Source organism: Myotis brandtii, unplaced genomic scaffold, assembly GCF_000412655.1.
Source record: "Myotis brandtii unplaced genomic scaffold, ASM41265v1 scaffold986, whole genome shotgun sequence".
NCBI lineage: Eukaryota > Metazoa > Chordata > Mammalia > Chiroptera > Vespertilionidae > Myotis > Myotis brandtii.
The window spans coordinates 188,552-206,586 of NW_005372102.1; the positions used below are offsets into that span (position 1 = coordinate 188,552).

General features: G+C 52.1%; 1 protein-coding gene across 4 annotated transcripts in view; it reads left to right on the forward strand.

Moving 5' to 3' along the window:
* The window catches only part of TBC1D14 (TBC1 domain family, member 14), an 82,639-nt gene that overhangs the window by 57,398 nt on the left and 7,206 nt on the right, over positions 1–18,035 (forward strand). For all 4 annotated transcript variants that reach the window (XM_014533478.1, XM_005886409.2, XM_005886411.2 and 1 more), the window contains 8 exons: positions 6,024–6,142; positions 7,846–7,928; positions 9,606–9,723; positions 11,494–11,600; positions 12,677–12,757; positions 13,770–13,864; positions 16,257–16,328; positions 17,390–17,518. In XM_014533478.1, coding sequence (XP_014388964.1) covers positions 6,024–6,142; positions 7,846–7,928; positions 9,606–9,723; positions 11,494–11,600; positions 12,677–12,757; positions 13,770–13,864; positions 16,257–16,328; positions 17,390–17,518 — 804 coding nt within the window. The remainder of the gene's footprint in view (positions 1–6,023; positions 6,143–7,845; positions 7,929–9,605; positions 9,724–11,493; positions 11,601–12,676; positions 12,758–13,769; positions 13,865–16,256; positions 16,329–17,389; positions 17,519–18,035) is intronic.

Below are 18,035 nucleotides of genomic sequence, written 5' to 3' on the forward strand. Positions count from 1 at the left end.
CCCGCCTATCCTCGGACGGAGGCTCCGACGTGGGTGCGCCCGTGTGCATGTGTCACATTCATCTGTCCCACCCGTGAAGCCTGCATGGGCCGGCGCTGCGCCTCCCTCCTCCCTCCATGCTTTGTGTCTGTGCTTCCATATGATTTCCGAGCAGGGCTCGGCTTCCATGGGTGTAGTGAGAGGCTCCAAGAGAGAGAACCGTGATGTGTCCTAATTCTTACCACCCCAAATGGGATTGCGTCCTGTTCTCAGATTCAGGTCAGTCACGGCCAGGCATCTCTTAGAGGCCAGGACGGCCTTGCCTGCCATCCCGGGGAGGCCTTTGTATGGCCATCAGCCTGCGCCCTGTGTGCTCTGGGTCCGAGTAAGGTGGTCACATCGCAACAGCAGCCAGGCTTGTGAAAGCCCACAGATCAGGTTGAGTACATGCCCTCCACTAGCCCACAGTCACTTTGTGTTCTAGATGTTTTGTAAGGAAATGACAGTTTACAAAGGTCTCCTGTGATTTCCCAAATGCCAGCATTCCCAGTAACTTAGAGAATGCTTTCTGGGAAAATAGTGCGTGGTAAGTAGATAAAAGAATTAAAGTATGAGGAAGCCTTGGGTTCCTTCTTAGTGTGAGATCAAGCCTCGGTGGTCACCAGGGCTGCCTTGGAAAGCTAAGCATTTGTAAGACTGCACAAGCCACTCTTCCCCACCCAAAATGGCAAAACAAAACAGGTCTCATGTCAGATTCTAAAACAATGCGCCCCTCCCCCCTCCCCACCCCCAATTGCTTGTTACAAATGGCAGTGAGATCAGCTGCTGTGTTCCGGGACTTCACCACAATCTGTTAAGTATCTTAATGGGAATACTGTGAAAAGTAATTTTGGCCCAGCAGGTGTGGATCAGTGGTTGGGCGTCAACCTATGAACCAGGAGGTCACAGTTCGATTCCCCATCAGGGCACATGCCCAGGTTGCAGGCTCGATCCCCAGTAGGGGGTATGCAGGAAGCAGCCGATTAATGATTCTCTCTCGTCATTGGTGTTTCTGCCTTTCTCTCCCTCTCCTTTCCTCTCTGAAATTAATATATGTATATATAAAAATAATTTTGTAGTAATGCAGTGACAGTAATACTCCTGTCGTTGTACACCTGCCGTGGCTATGTGTCTATGTAACTCATTCTCATTTAATCTTCTCATTTAATAAATGAGGAAACAGGGTGAAGGGATGTGCTCAAGGTCAGGCTGCTGGTGGCGCTGATTCCACCCAGGCCTGCTGGTCCTCCACCCACCCACCCACCCAAGCTTCCCCTGCAGGCTACCTGGGCCCTCGGCCTGTGCAGAGGTGGTGCTGTGCTGTCCCTGGCGTCGGTTCACGTCAGTCTTTTAATAGGTACTGCATGGGGCGACCCGCCATACTTTATTCCAACATACCTCCAGAACCCTCATCATTATTTTAAAAGGTGAATCATGATACTGGCTACAGTGAGTCAAAGACTTAAACACAGGTTTTGACTGATGAGCCTTTCTGCCTCTGGCTAAGGTAGCTTTCCCAGAAGCCAGAGCGCTACTGGCCAGGAGTGTAGCATAAGTGGCCATCTTTACAGCACTCTACAGCTCAGTGAGGAGCATTGACGACCCTCTAGTCATCCTGCCAGGAGCACGTTACCTTCATCGTTTGAGAATCTTGATCCTTTGTTCTCTTAAAACAAATGTTGGCTGAGGTAGGCTTTGTGTCTTGTCTTTTTTAACTGGCAAAGTATACACTTCATGCAGGAGCCCAGTGCCCTTGTCCTGCCTTGCGCGCTGCTCGGATCACAAGTGCTGTAGACACGGCCCTGTAGACCCCGCCGTGGGTGCAGTGACAGGCTCACCACGCCCACAGGTGACTTCTGGCGCTGTAGCAGCCCAGCTCTCTGCCTGCTCTCCTTGCTTGCCAGCTCTAGGTGGCTTGTGTTGAGCCCTTAAAATTCAGAGCAAAACTGCTTTGACTCAGCACCGTGCTCCGTCTCAGTGCTCGCGCTGCCGTGGGTAAGCCCACCGTGTGCACCTCTAGGCTGCTGCTTGTGCTGTTGGGGCTCCTGTCCTTTGTCCACTCAGATGGCCCCCTTTATGAGCTGCTTTCCTCTGTTCCCCAGCCATGGGCACCCTGTCCTCGGGGCTCCCGTGGCACGAGACTTACTCTCTCCCGGCCGTTTCCATGGTCTGCCCTGGGTTCCTAGCCTCTGCTGGTGTCTTACCTGCCCTACTAGAGTGAAACACTGCAGGCTGGGCCTGTGGCCCCTCACTACGGAGGCCCTTTCCGCCTTCCCCTGACGGCTAAATCTGTTCCGCTCCTGGCCCTGGGTGGAGTGAAGTCCTGCTCATTTACCCCTGCCTGCTGCTTCCCCCACCACCTGGCCCCTGGTTAGATGCAGCACATTTTATTTTCTGTTGTCTCATTGGTGTTGGTCTTGTCTTCCCAGCAGGGTACTTGATGAACCACTCAGAGCAGGGACTTGACCTACTATGCTTCTAAATTAGTGGCTTGCAAACCTTTCTGATGTGCCACCCTCCACCCCCAACCCTGTTAAACAATCCGACTCAGCACACAGATAAAACTGGGTTTAGAACGGAAGCAAACTGGCCTTACTATGTGCTCTTTATTGTTAGATTTTAAAAAATGCTGGCGTGACCACTTCAGTGGATTTGCTACTAGACTGAAGAGCCCTGCTCTAAATTCCTTCTGAGCAGGCGTTGGAATCCGTTGCCGTTGCTTGAATGGGCGATTTGTACTGATGAGCTCGCAGGGCTGCTGATGAGCACAACAATGAAGGGCATTGTCACTGGGTTAAACCAAGAGACTTCAAAACATGATCCCAGAAGGGTCCCAGGAAGAGAAGAAAATTTGGAAGGATAAGGTGGGCTGAGGCTGGGACTGCCCTGACACTTGCCCGCACACAGAAAGGGCGCATGTGGCGTATGCCATCTCATCGTCATGGGAGTGCTCACGGCTGCTCTCGTTTTATATGAGGAAACACACGCTGAGACAGAAGCAAAGCCAGATGATTTGCCTAAGGTCAGAGCCAGGGCTTACTCAGGCAGTGGTTCTCAACCTTCCGAATGCCGCGACCCTTTCATACAGTTCCTCATGTTGTGGTGACCCCCAACCATAAAATTATTTTTGTTGCTACTTCATAATTGTAACTTTGCTTCTGTTATGAATCATAATGTAAATATCTGATATGCAGGGTGTATTTTCATTGTTCGTGACCCACAGGTTGAGAACCGCTGGTAGAGCCAAGTCCTTTTGCTTCCAAAGCCCTAGCTCTCGCCACATCCCGTGCTGACCCCAACATCGATAACCCACAACTGAAAGTTGTTTTCCAGAAACTTCTTACTTGCCACTGCACCCACCCCCAACCCCAACCCCCACCATACACACAAGGACCGTGGGATCTCCTTGTTGCTGAGGCTGCTTGTCTGGTTTGGAGCAGGAGCTCACTGTTGACCTCCAGGTCGCTGTGGGAGAACTGGGTTTGGAGCAGGACCCGCAGCAACTTCCGGTGCCATTCCTGTTGTGAAGTGCTGCTTCCAGTTCTGGAAAGGCTGTCCCTGGGATTTCCAGTGTGGGCAGGGGCCAGGCCTCCTCTGCTTTTGTTTGCTTTCTCATCATGTAATGCTCTGTGTGATTACAACGTGAGCTTTGCCCTGCATGTGCACTGAGTTCAGTAGTACAGGTGTCCGTCGTAGTTGCAAAGCTTTTTCAGACTGAGTGTGAATGACTACATCACCTGGACCCTGCCTGTGAGTGGCTGCAGGAGTTTTGGAGTGTGGCCGTCGCTGAGAAACGTGGCTGCAGAGCCAGAAGGTTCGGCGGCTGATCCCAGGTCCCCAGCAGGAGTCGTGGCCGCTGCGGGCCTCCACCCCGATGTATGACCTGGGGACCATGGCAGCTCCTCCCTCAGAGGGCTCGCGTGAAGGGGAAGTTGAGCTAGCTCAGCGCCCATAAAGCCCTTGACGAGCTGCTTAACCTCAGCTGCCATTGCTGCTTCTTAGTAATAGAGCTTCAGAGCTCTAACCTGAGAGACCTAGTTGTGTTGGGCATGAGGCAAGGCCTTTAATTCACTTACTTCTCCTCTTCCCGTGTGTGCTGTTCGCAGGGCTCCTTGCTTGGGGTCTGGCCCCAGAGCATCTTTTCTGCTGCATACAGTTGTCAGGTCCGAGGGGAAGAAGGGTCGTGGCACCCAGCAACCAGGGCAGCACTTCTCTGCACCAGGGACTGTCTGTGCTCACGGCCTCAGGAGCCTCCCCTGGTCCTTAGTCCTGCAGGCCCCGCCCCCTGCTGGCTGTGTCCTTGAGGGCAGGTCAGCTACCATATCTGTAAAATGGGCTCACACTTGCCATGGAGCTTGTTACGGACATAAAGTGAGACGACGAGTGACGCACACAAGAGCAAATGGAAACGGGCGTCCAGGTTCTGGCACGTCCCACTTCCGGGCTAACACCTTTGGGCCTGGCGTAGAGTTCACTAGTCCAGGGTCAGCCCATCAGTAGCACCTTGTGGGGCAGTCGTTACTAATCCTTGTTGAAAGGCGACATGCCTCCCACTCATTCTCAACACACAGCTTTGGGTGGGTTTCCCATAAGATCCCAGGTTTTGACTCCCAGACGCCAGGTTGGAAGCTTCCTGAAGCTGGTGCTGTTAGGTTGCAGCAGAGCACCTGGGACACGTAGGTGCTGGGATGTTAGACTTGATGGCCAAGGGCATCCGTTGTCTCAGTTTTTGGTAAGTGGAGGTCATTTTAGTATTTTAGTGGAACCACTTGAAGTCAGGGTAAGAAGTGTAAAGACGTCCAAACTTGTACATCCAGATGTACAGAAACTCTCCCACCCACCTGCTTCGGGGTGCACACCCTCGCGGAGCCTGCGTATTTGGGGGAGATCACTTTCCCTTTGCACTTTTAGGAGTCTCTGTAGGCTTTTCTGGCTGAGAGTAATTGCTTGCCAGATAATTTTGCCAGCAGCACCCCTCTTGGCAGCTGGTGTCAATAAAATTCATTTAGCAGTTAATCACTTTGCACTCATGATACTGCTTCTGTTGTTGAAATAGTTGTTTTAGTCTTAGGCTAAGTACACATTTGGGTGTCCTGTTTTCCCAGCTAGATTGTCCTCTCTTTGGGAGGGTCCCAAGAGCCTTGTCCAGAACAGGCAGCAAGAGAATAGTGTGGGTTTTTGTATTTCTCTTTTTCTTTTTCTTTTTTTTCAGAGGGCTAAGGGTACACACACACACATACACACACACACATACATGCACACAGGTTCAGAAGCTGGACTCTGGCACCAACGTGCTTGGCTCTCCTGAACTCTTCTGGTTGGGTGTGTGGAATGTGGGTCACCGGGTGCAACTGAGCTTTTGTGACCTGGTGGCGTGGGGGCTGCTCTCAGATTTCCAGGGCATGGCACAGTTACTCATGTAGCAGCTCGCAGTGACGGCTTCGTACGATGTTAAAGATTTCGTTTTTTGATGTTTCTGGTTTAAGAAAATGAAAGAGTTATGCAAAAGATTTTAACCTGTTCCTCATTTCAGGAAATATTTAAACAGCTAATAAATATGCATCAAATGCCATGGGGTAGAAGGAAGTGGCTTAGAAATTTAGGGTATGAGTGGAGGCCGGAGGTCAGGTGAGTGCTGAAACTGGCCGTTGGTCTGGCTCTGAGATTCCCAGTGGCCACTGTAATAACCAGTTAAAATTCACAGGAGAAGCAGAGGAGACGAGATGATGCTTGGGGCCCTCGGGATGGGGCAGCAGGGTGAGGAGGTCCTGGTGACTTTCTCACCAACATGGGCATCCACTGTCCTAGTGTCACTCGGCAGCACAGGAGCTGCAGAGCTGCAGGCCCCCTGCCATGGCAGGCTCTCCTCCTCAGCAAGAACACTTTCAGCACGTCACCCTCAGAGTCAGCCTAAAGGACAGCAGACCAGCACACGCTCTTGCTTCCCAGGGCGTCGTCATGTCAGAGCTGGCAGGCCCTCGGTAACCCTGGTTTCTTTGTCCCAGGAATATGAAGACCAGGCTGGACGAGCTAGCAGGCCACCCTCCCCAAAGCAGAATGTGAGGAAGAATCTGGACTTCGAGCCGCTTTCCACCACCGCACTCATCCTGGAGGACAGACCAGCGTGAGTCCCAAGAAGAGCTTGGGTGTTGGCTTTAGTGGATAAGGACACCTCGCTGATCAGGCACCTTTCCATCAGAAGGGAACTAGGGACACAGAGAGAAGAGTGAGCCACAGCACTCGTTAAAAATGCCCAGTTTTCCCTGACCGGCGTGGCTCAGTGGTTAGAATGTCGGACTGTGCACCGAAGGGTGTCATGGGTTCAGTTCCTGGTCAAGGGCACATACCAGGGTTGCAGGTTCCATCCCCGGCCATGTAGAGCATGTGTGGGAGGCAACCAATTGATGTGTGTCTCTCATATTGATGTTTCTCTCTCTCTCTCTCTTTCCCTCTCCCCTGTCTTCCTCCCTCCCCCCTCCTTAACCTCCCTTCCATTCTTTCTAAAAAAAAAAAAGGGCAATGGAAAAATATCCTCAGGTGAGGATGAGCAACAAGAAAAAATGCCGAGATCCTCTTCATTTCCTATATTAATTAACGTGCGTCCTAGGGATAGTAAGGGACTGATTTGGAAAGCTGTCCTTTAACATAGAAGTGTTGCCTACGATTTTCCATTCAGGTGGTGTTTCATTTAACTTAGCATTTTACAAATACGTAAGTAGCTATTGTAAACTGTAGACTGGCTGTAACCGCAAGAGAACACCAGCAGGGTCCTGGAAGTGGGTGTTTGGAGGCAGCCGGTCCTGCGGAGCGTTGCGGGGACCAGTGCTGGGTCGTTCAGGACCCGCGGGAGCCGCTGGCCCCAGCACCCTCCTCTGGTGGCCATCTGTTTGAGGACTGTCCATTTCTGAAGGAGAACATGCATTTTATTTTTTCAAACAGAATTCGTAGCCGCTCACCACATTCAGATGGTCAGAGCTGTGGTGTACATTTGTATACACGCCGATGAGCTGCATAGCCAGTGTGAAACTAGCACACTTACAAACCGGCCAGGAAATGTGTTCACACATTAGCACACTATATGTTGTTAGGGTCCCTCCTTCACGGACAAGTGTCGACAGTTATTAGTGTATTGTGGTCAGATCAAAGTTTCTTTGGAACTAAGGTGAAAAACACCAAAAGATTAAGTGTATATCTCTTGGAATGATGGGTAATTGTTACTAGTACCTTCTTCTTTCTACTGATCTTTATACTTCAGATTTTTTTACCATGAGCTTATTTTACTTTTGTAAGAAATATTTTTAGTTTATAAATGAGCTGTGTCCTTGTCATCTTAATGTGTTTAGTTTTGTTTTTTGAGCTTTTCTTTTTTATTTACTTTTTACTAGTAATGCTTCAAGTTTTGTTTCTCAAAGAATTTTATTTGATACTAGAGCAGGGGTGGGCAAACTTTTTGACTCGAGGGCCACAATGGATTCTTAAACTGGACCGGAGGGCTGGAACAAAAGCATGGATGGAGTGTTTGTGTGAACTAATATAAATTCAAAGTAAACATCATTACATAAAAGGGTACGGTCTTTTTTTTTTTAGTTTTATTCATTTCAAACGGGCCGTAGTTTGCCCACGGCTGTACTAGAGGCCCGATGCACAAAATTCGTGCAAGGGGCTTGGCCCTCATGGCCCGGGCTGCCTTGCATCCCCGCAGCCCTACCCACTGGTTTTTCCAGAAGGTCATTCTGGAAGGTTGTTCTGCTGTCTGGTCTGATTAGCGTATTAGCTCTTTATTATATAGGATTCATAATGGTGGAAAATCATTTATTTTCTATCAAGAAATCTCCCGGCGAAGCCAGCTGAAGAAGCTCAGAAGCACAGGCAGCAGTATGAAGAAATGGTGGTCCAGGCCAAAAAGCGAGGTGAGGGTCCACGTGTTCGGGTGCGTAAGGCCGCACAGGACTCTGTGTCTGTCTGGATATTTCCTTCTTCCTGTCTGGGGCCCTTGAACCTGAACTGTGGTGAAAGCTTTAGTATTTTGACATTTATAATTTTCCACAAAAGTGTGTGCTTCTATCATGTCATTCCTGCTAGCTTTACTCAAGGTCTTAGCACTTTGACACCAGGCGAGAGACTATCTAGGGCAGTGATGGCGAACCTATGACACGCGTGTCAAAGGTGACACACGAACTCAATTTTTTGGTTGATTTTTCTTTGTTAAATGGCATTTAAGTATATAAAATAAATATCAAAAATATAAATCTTTGTTTTACTATGGTTGTAAATATCAAAAAATTTCTATATGTGACACGGCACCAGAGTTAAGTTAGGGTTTTTCAAAATGCTGACACGCCGAGCTCAAAAGGTTCGCCATCACTGGTCTAGGGTAAGAGTATGGATTGCGGAAAGCCTCAGCCAGCAGTGATGGGCAAAGCTCTCTCTCTCTCTCTCTGGTCTCAGTTTCCTTTTTTTATTTTATTTTAAATATATTTTTATTGATTTCAGAGAGGAAGGAAGTGGGAGAGAGAAAGAGAAATATCAATGATGAGAGAGAATCATCGATAGGCTGCCTCCTGCACACCCCCCAGTGTGGATCGAGCCCACAACCCGGACTTGTGCCCTAATCGGGAATTGAACCGTGACCTCCTGGTTCATAGGTTGACGCTCAACCACGGAGCCATGCTGGCCGGGCGAGTTTCCTTTTTTTACAAGATGGGATAGGATTTGGTAAAATGCCTTGCAACATCCTATGACAAGGATGTTTTAAAAAAAAATGTGATTAACATAATGTGGTCTATACATACAACGGCATATTACTCAGCCTTAAAAAGTAAGGAAGTTCTGGAACATGCCTCAGCATGGGTGAGCCTTGAGGATTTATGCTTAGTCAAGAAGACAAACACTGATCCCACCTCTATGGGATCCTTAGAGTAGGCAGAATCCTAGAGAAGGAAGAATGGTGATTGCCAGGGGCTGGGCGGGTGCGGGGGAATGCAGAGGGGTTAGAGTTTAATTGGTGCCGAGTTTCAGTTTGGGAAGCTGAGAACATTCTGGAGACGATGTTGGTGATGGTTGGGTAATGATGTGAATGTGCTTAATGCCACTAATTGTATACTTAAAATCGTTAACAGTAAATTTTATGTTTTTGTATTTTACCACAATAAAAACACACAAAAGTATATGTAAATTAACGCACAGTGTTTCCCAGAGCTGCTATTGCACATGAAAGGTTCTGCTCGGGCTGCGAGACGGGAGGCTCCAAGTTGTGCTGGGAGGGGCCTGGCGGGAGCTCACGAGGCGCCTCTGGGGTCTGCAGTGCTCTGTCCTTTGATTGCGGGAAGCTTCCTGAGTTGGCCTATTTTATGATAATTGATCCCGCTTTATTGGTGTGCTTTCCTGTATGTGTGTTACACCTGAAAAGCTTACTAAAAGATGGTAACACCGCGCCTTCTGAGCTGCCCATGGTGGGAAGGGGGTGGGTCTCATGGCCCTGTCAGTGCCACTCTGGGGTCTTTGCTGCGTGACTGAGAAAAGTCACCCACTTGAAGTGGTGGCTGCCAGTTAATGGAGCTTTTCCTCTTCTCCGTTGCGATTCCCAGAGCTGAAGGAAGCCCAGCGGAGAAAGAAGCAGCTGGAAGAAAGATGCCGGCAGGAAGAAAGCATCGGGAATGCTGTCCTGACTTGGAATAATGAGATTTTGCCTAACTGGGAAACCATGTAAGCTGGGACAGGGCGCAGCGCGCTTTGTCATTTCTGTCTGGGATCCAGGGAGCGGCCGTACTAATGTCGGTCAGAGTCCTGCCTTTGGTGGAAGGACGTAGGGTCAGTTGTGCAGCTTCTCCCTTCCCCGCCGAGGCTTAGGCCTGTCATCCCTCATCTGGATCCTGTGACAGTTCCCCCGTCCTCCTTCCAGAGGGATCAGCAGCCAGAGGGACCTGTAAAGCCCATGGCTGTGTCATTCCCCCACTTCAGATTTCAGTGACTCGGAACTCCCTTTCTCGGGAGCCGCACCTTTGATCTGTCCTGCACGTGGATGGAGCGCTCTCATCAGGGAGCCTCAGGGCTTTGCCTGCTCTGTTCCCTCTGCCTGGAGTGCTCTTGCCCTGTGATCCCTCCCACTCTCTGTTGTATGAAGCTCAGTCTTCCGTGGGGAAGCCCTTCCTGGCCAGGGGCTGGAGGAGACGCCCTTGGGTGCACTGCTGTCGTCCTCTGTCTGAGGGTAGGGACTGACTCTTCTCTGATGACAGCCCCCAGGGCAGTCTGGCAGCTGCTGTCATCTCTCCGTCCGTGGGACAGCTGGGGACAGTTCTTCCTGTGGTTCAGGGTGGGGAGGGCCGTGTGCGGCCCTTTGTGGGCCTCCCCTCATCACTAGGAGTTGCCAGGAAGCTTGGGTGCCAGTTTCTCGTCTCTGGTCGCTTTCAGCCTGCACCCGATGTCGGGATGTGGGGGACTCAGTCCTGGCACTTCCCCGAGTGTCACTCCGTCTCATTAGGGGGTCAGACAGCCCCTTTGCGGGTGTCCCCTAGGAAAACAAGCATTTCCCAAGCATTTCTAGGCTGTGCCTTTATGAGGCTGGACACAGTCAGGAAACTTTTTTCTCAAATGGGACCCAGCGACAAGAGTGAGGTCCTCAGGACCTGGGGCTGTCTCCCTCTGTGGCTGCAGGACCCACCCTGGTCCATCCCGCACTGACGGGGTGTGATGAGGTCCAGAGGCCTGCGCTCGGCACTGCCTGGGACGCACCAGCGAGGGACCAGGCACGGGGCCGGGTGTCACTGTATCGTCCCGCTCCTCTCCATGGCCGCCCTTCACGGAGGCTTTCTGCATTTGGTGCTGGAGAGGAGTCATTTGCTCGGGGTTGCACAGGGAAGCATGGAGTTGGGATGCAGACCTGTTCTGCAGCCTTGGCCTGTGCTCTCCCACTGGGCTGTGTTGAGGAGCACCAGGGGAGTCTTTGCACTTTGTCCCACTATTCGGGCTGTGAGCTACTGTGAGCAGAGGGCCTCAGTGCCTGAGCAGTGGAGAGCGTGCTGAGGTAGCAGAGTGCTCTGCCATTAGAGCTTGGCAGCTGTGCCCTGCGTGACACCTGCACTGCACTTGCAGCTCCGCAGCAGTCCTGTCCCCCCTCCCTCCCCCCCGCTCAGCTATCAGCTGTTCCTGGTTGCTGTGCCTTCTGCTCAGAAAGTCCTTCCCACCCTTCGTCTGCTTAAACTGCTACGGGTTACTGAGGGTTCAGCTCAGGATAGTGCCGACCCTCTGGTTTGTGCTGCCACTCCCTCCCGTGCAGGGCCCTGGGCACACCTGCCACAGTATTGCCCAGTGGAGAGCGCACTGATCTGGTCTCTGTGGACACCGGACCTAAGTCCCCTGAGGGCAGCGCTGCGACATCCCTGTGTATCCCCTGTCCTGTGGTTGGGGGAGGCACCCAGGTGGCAGGTGTTTCTTCACGGAGAACAGCTGCATAAACTGGTTTTCCTCTCCGTCCAGGTGGTGCTCTAGAAAAGTCCGGGACCTGTGGTGGCAGGGGATCCCTCCCAGTGTGAGAGGCAAAGTTTGGAGCTTAGCCATTGGCAACGAGTTAAACATCACCCACGGTGAGTGCTTGCGCTTGAAGGCTCGAGGAATTGCCCCCTCACCCCCACCCCTCCGGCCAGGTCCTGTGGCTTCTCCTGTCCCTCTGCCCTGCTGTCAGGAGAAAGGACACCATTGCGGGAAGCTGTGAGAGGCCAGGTGCCTGTCCTCCAGGAGCTTCAGCCACCTGTAGGGAGCCAGCCTGCTCGCGGCGTGCGGTGGGGGCACGTGGTTGCGCTCTGGGGTGCAGGTTGTCTTTGGGCGCTGCTGTTTTTTGTGGCATTTTTTCCCCAGGCAGCTGATATGGAAGCACCTCTAGAGGGACAGTACACTGCACCCAACTGGGTGCTTGAGGTTCTAGTAGCTTCAGAGTAGAGGGGGGTGAGATCTGGACTCGCCTTTCCTAGGGCTGTCTGTCTGTCTGGCCATGTGCCTGGATTCAGTGTGCGTGTACCTCTCCTCCACCTGCGCTCCCCCCACTCTGTGCCCAGCACAGGTGAGATAGGCCAGGGGCTCGAAGACTCACAGTTAAGCGCCTAATAACTGGTAGTTGTTCCTTTTTCCTTTTTCCTCCCTGTCTCCTCATCTCCTTTATGTTATATGTACCCAGTAAATGCCCGGAGTTGCTGGTAGCGATGGAAGGCCTTTGCGTTTAGGGCAGATTGATTTGTGTCTGCTCTGTGCACCTGGGGTTCCTGTAACTATTGTTCTTACCTTGGGAGACGTCATCCGTACACGATTGCAGCCTGAGTAATGCCAGCTGGGGGGGAGGGGGTGTCACTGGCGTTTGTTGGAGGTGACCTCCTCAAGCTCCATTTTTGGCTAATCCATTCCTGCCACAGGTTGACCATCTTACGCCAAAGAGCTCACAGATGGTACAAGTGATGGACTCACAAACCAGACAGCCGTGCCTGGCGGCCGTACATAGAAGTAAACACCCGCACTGTGGTGTGTGCGGGTCTATCTCTGTGAATGGTGGCTGGGTCTTTAGACAACAGAAGGACCTTCCGTATGTAGTTGAACTTGAGGCAGTGGTGTGCCCCTGGCGTTCTGAGGAGCGTGTGCGTGTGCCCATGCTCAGCCAAGGCCTCTCTTCCAGAGCTCTTCCACATCTGCCTCGCCCGAGCCAAGGAGAGGTGGCGGTGCTTCAGCGCGGGCGGCCCCGACGTGGACAGTGAAGGTACGTGGGGCGCGGGCTGGCAGCGGCTCAGTCAGCGGGGCACCGCTCCACCCAACACAGGTCGCTTCTCTGAGGCGGTGCGTGGTGCGAGCTTACAAGCAGCTGCCTGGAAAAGGGCGGTTTGTTTTTAAATCCTCACCCAAGGATACGTTTTCCTTGATTTTGAGAGAGAGAGAGAAAGAGAGAGAAAGAGATACATTGATTGGTTGCTTCCCATACGCACCCTGACGGGGGATTGAACCTGAAACTTTTTGGTGTATGGATGATGGATGCTCCAACCAACCGAGCCACAGGGCCAAGGGCTGGAAAAGGGATTTTTCAGGGCAAACAAGTTAAAGAAGAAATTTTCATAAGAAAGAAAACACTCCAGGTCTGGAGAAGTGTTTGTGTCTGGACACGCTGGAGGGCCGGCGGTAACCACTGTGCTTCCCTCGTTCCCATTCATGAGGCTGCAGCAGCCTGGAACCCGGGTCACTTGAGCGTCGGCGTCCAGGGCAGCATCTGAGCTGCTTGAAGACGGAGCACTGCGTGTTTGCTGGGTTACACTTAGAATCTCCCCCACACAGAATGACACTGCTGTCTGTTCAGTGGCATCTTCCTTACTGACTTTTCTACCATCTGGGTGATATTAAAATAAAAGAAACAGAAACCAGGTTATTCCTGAATATTTGTTAGAAATGGCGCACGAGTGTCGCGCTGCCACACCCCCGTGTATTCTGCGTTATACCAGGGCCGTGCTAGGTCAGACCGCGATTCCCAGTGCTCTCCGTGCCTGGGGTGCGTTTGTTCTCAGCTTCCCCTGATTGCTCCTGGAAGGTGGTGTCACATGAGGCTTCCCATGACAGTCTCGTGTTAGCCGGTGCTGTTGATGTTTGCTCTCCGCCCTGGTGGCCGAGCTGTCACCAGGTTCGGGACGTCTGCAGCATGTTCCCTGGTCACTCCTGTAAGACCCAGAGCCTCTGAGGTCCCGCACGCTGCCTGAGAGCGGTCATGACTCTTGGTCTTTCGGTAGATGCCGGGTTCTCAACAGCCAACAGAGAAGCCAGTCTGGAGCTGATTAAACTGGACATTTCTAGAACATTCCCTAACCTCTGCATTTTCCAGCAGGTAGGTGGTGGTGATTTGTTGCTTTCAAGCATGTTAGTCTGAAATTCACAGATGCTGATCTGCATACATTGTAATCAGATTGAAAAGTACTTGGGTTTTTGGGTGGAGGGGTGGCCAGAGAGGGACAGCAGGGGGTGGGTGGGCCTCATGTTAATTCAGGCGTCTCTCCCGACCCGTCCACCTCTGGCCAGTCGCCTCACAGCCTCCAGACTAACCCTGCCGTGCCCAGTCTGACTGTCATGCCCATGCCTCTAGCACCAGACCTCACAGCACCAGGACACCAGGAAAGTGAAGCGCTTCAATTAGAACAAGTCAGTTAAGGGACCGGCCCCCTAGAATTCGGCAGGAGGTGTGGACATTTGACACTTGGGCTCTGCAAAAATGTGGGTGTCCCAGGCACTGTGACAGTGCGGAGGAGCGAAGGTCACTTCCCTGGCAGTGCAGCGTGGGGAGGGTCAGGGATGAGGGTCAGATTGGTGTCCCTGGGGAGCGGCTCTAGGGCTGTGCTGGGCGAGGTGTGAATGACAGCCCGCCAGAGAGTGGAGAGACACTTGGCAGAAGGTCTGGAATGGAAGCATCGGACACTGACGGGCCAGGGGCCCCTTCGGGAGAGAGAACCTCGCTAGAGGGACAGCCAGAGGCGTGCAGTTCAGTGCTGTGGGCCCTCCTTACTGCCTGGCTGCTCTGACTGTCCCTGCTCTGGAGGAGAGGGGGAGGGCAGCGCTGCGGCTGAAGGGCGAGCAGGCACCTGGACCCGGTCCTGAGGGGCTGACGCCTGGGCAGCTGAGGTCCGCCTTTCCCACGCCCGGGCCCAGATGTGCTCCGTGGAGCATCAAGCTTCATAGACTTTTGGGGTCACGGGGGATTATCTTGGTGCAGAAAGAGGAGTAGCAGCAGCTTAGGAGTCTCTTTCGGGTGGGATTGGGGCCAGATGGCTTTTCTCCTTCCCTCCGGGTTCCAGTGGGTGTGTCTCTCTCTGCCTGTGGTTCCCAAAGTTCTAGGTTTCATACACAGGCAATCTGAAAGCAACAAAGGGTGGGTGGAGAGCGGGGCCACAGCAAGGCGTCCAGAACTAGTTAGGGCGTTTAAAATAGGGACCTGTCAGCGACTGCACCACCTTGTCACCAAAGAGGGGACATTAGTGCCCTTGAAAAGGACATAATCACGCTGGTGGGAATCTGTTGAGTTGAAAACACTCAGCTTTAAGAAGAGTTCAGTGCAGTGCTCTTGTGCTCCTCATTGGCCTTGGACCAGAGGGGACCTGCTGCCGATGATGTCGCCTCAGGTGGGCCCCTCCCTGTCCCCCTTCTTCCGCCCTCTCGTCCTGGGTGGCGTCTTTTTTCCTCCCATTGCTGTGTTCTCCTCTTTGCCCCTCTGTGTTCTGGAAGTGTCTCTTCTTTTTATGCCAGAATGTGATGGTTTGGGCCATGGTGTTCATTTGTAAGCTATGGTAGTCACCTGTGCATGACTTCCTAGTCATGCACCATGTACGCTTTTTTTTAAATCTTCATCTGAGTATATATATTTTTTCCATTGAAAGAGAGTAGAAGGGAGGGGGAGAGAGACAGAGAGAAACATCAATGTGAGAGAGACACATAGATTGGTTGCCTCCTGCGCGCACCTTGACCGGGGCTGGGAGCTAATCTGGGACCCTTGGGTGCATAGCCCGATGCTCTGACCTCTGAGCCACACTGGCCAGGACCCATGTCCACTTTCCATTCCTCATGTTAACTAGGCACGTGGAAGGTGGGGACAGTAAGTGTGTGATGTGGACTGAGCCAGCCCCTTCACAGCTCAGACATGGGACAGCAGTGAGGCCCCTGCTTTCTTCTGTGCTCAACAGAAGATAAACTGCAACACCTAAATGTTGAGAAGGAGTTACAGGAACGCATGGAGAGCTGGGAGGATGTTTGGGTTAAAATGGAGGCTGTTAGGACTTAAGATGGAGAGTGTGTTTTCTAAACCTACCATGTCAGAAAGCCCAGAAGAAACAAAGGCTATGATGGGCGGGAGGGGTCAGGATGAGCGGCACGGCTGGGAGCAGTCGGGACAACGGTCACTGCCCTGCCTGGTTGAACCCTGGCACCTGGTGGCCCTCGAGCTCGGAAGGGGATGTGATTATACAGCAGGAGCTAAGTGAGGGGTATTTTCCTGGCTCAGGCCTGACCCACCAGCTTTCTCAGAGCAGCTTGGTAAATGGATTGGCTGCAGACTCGCTTCTAACTGGGTTGGTAGCTCATTTGTGCAGTTACGTAATACACGCAGAGCTGCTGGCCTCTGCTTGGCCTAGACTCCCTGCACTCCGGGGGCGGGGCAGGGGCGGGGGTGGCGCCGAGGCCGTCCTGGGCACTAACCAGACTGCATGTGTCCTTTGGTGTGTTGATCCTTTCAGGGCGGCCCCTATCATGACATGTTGCACAGTGTGCTGGGCGCTTATACTTGTTACCGACCGGATGTGGGCTATGTAAGTGAACTTTTCAATATTTTATCGTGTCTTACATTTTCAAAAGAAAGTCGGCATATTGCCAGGACATCTTCGCTGCGGAGGGCAAGGCGAATGTCCTTGTTTCTGTGGGGCAGGAGAAGTCTCACAGCAGCGAGCTGCCTGCTTCTCCCAGCAGTGGTTCTCAACCTTCCTAATGCCACGACCCTTTAATACAGTTCCTCATGTTGTGGTGACCCCCAACCATAAAGTTATTTTCGTTGCTACTTCATAACTGTCATTTTGCTACTGTTATGAGTCGTAATGTAAATATCTGATATGCTATATGTGTTTTCGGATGGTTGCGACCCACAGGTTGAGAACCGCTGTAAGGGACCCGGCAGACACAGCTGCCTGTGGCTTCCTCACATTGTCATTCGATTTGATTTTCGCTTTTCGCATGTGATTTTCTCAGCATTAAATGAAGAAAAGCCTTTAGCAGTAACCATTTTAAAACTGTGCTGCTGTGTATGCGCTAAGCCGATGCCTGTGCATGGTGCCAGGTGTAGCACGTTACGATAGACCAGTGATGGCGAACCTATGACACGCGTGTCAGAGGTGACACGCGAACTCATTTTTTTTTTGGTTGATTTTTGTTTGTTAAATGGCATTTAAATATATAAAATAAATATCAAAAATATAAGTCTTTGTTTTACTATGGTTGCAAATATCAAAAAATTTCTATATGTGACACGGCACCAGAGTTAAGTTAGGGTTTTTCAAAATGCTGACACGCCGAGCTCAAAAGGTTCACCATCACTGCGAAAGACACACATCTCAGAGTCCCAGGTGGCGGATGCGGAGGGAGGGGCAGGTGTGGTGTTTCACGGGGCGTGGGGCAGGGTGAGAGAGCAGGCAGGCCGCTGATGTGGCCACGCAGGGCTTCCTGGCGAGAGCAGGTCCAATCCAGGCTGTTGCTCAGCTTTGGGGGAGGTTGTGGGTGGGTGGCTTCCAGCACGAGGGCATCTGGGCTCCTCGTCATGAAATGAGAGAGCTGTCTGGCCGTGCAGGCCATGGCGCGTTTAACCCCCTCCTTCCCACAGGTGCAGGGCATGTCCTTCATCGCCGCAGTGCTGATCCTGAACTTAGATACTGCAGATGCCTTCATTGCGTTTTCTAATCTTTTGAATAAACCCTGTCAAATGGCGTTTTTCCGAGTGGACCACGGCCTTGTGAGTATCCCTGTGTGCCTGGCGCGGTGTCTTCACCCAGCAAGAACCGCCCAGTCAGCCGTCTTTTCAGTGGAAAAGAACCCCCCCCCCCCCCCCAAAGAGGGAGTTAGAGAAAGCACTGTAGAAGTGGGAGGTATTTGGGGCTTGTGTTGGATTTTAAAAACACGTAGCTAATAGCCATATGTATGACTTTCTGAAGGCAGCTTTTCAGAAAGCGTTTCTGAAAATACATTCTCCACACCAGGGAGGGCAGCTCGTGCACAAACATGCCTGCTTTGTGTGGCACAGTCTCCTTGTGTGGTCTGCGCATGGATGTGGCGGAGCTGAGCCATCGTGCTGCTCCGTGACGTCGGGGCGCGCTCCGTGCAGTGCACTCACACACAGACAGGAGAGCATGTAAGGGCAGCTCCTGTGTGGACGGAGGCAGCAGTGCGTTCAGTGCGTGGCTGGGCACTGGGCAGTGTAGGTTTCATTTACTGAGCTGTATCCGTGCCACACATTATGCACACAGATGGCT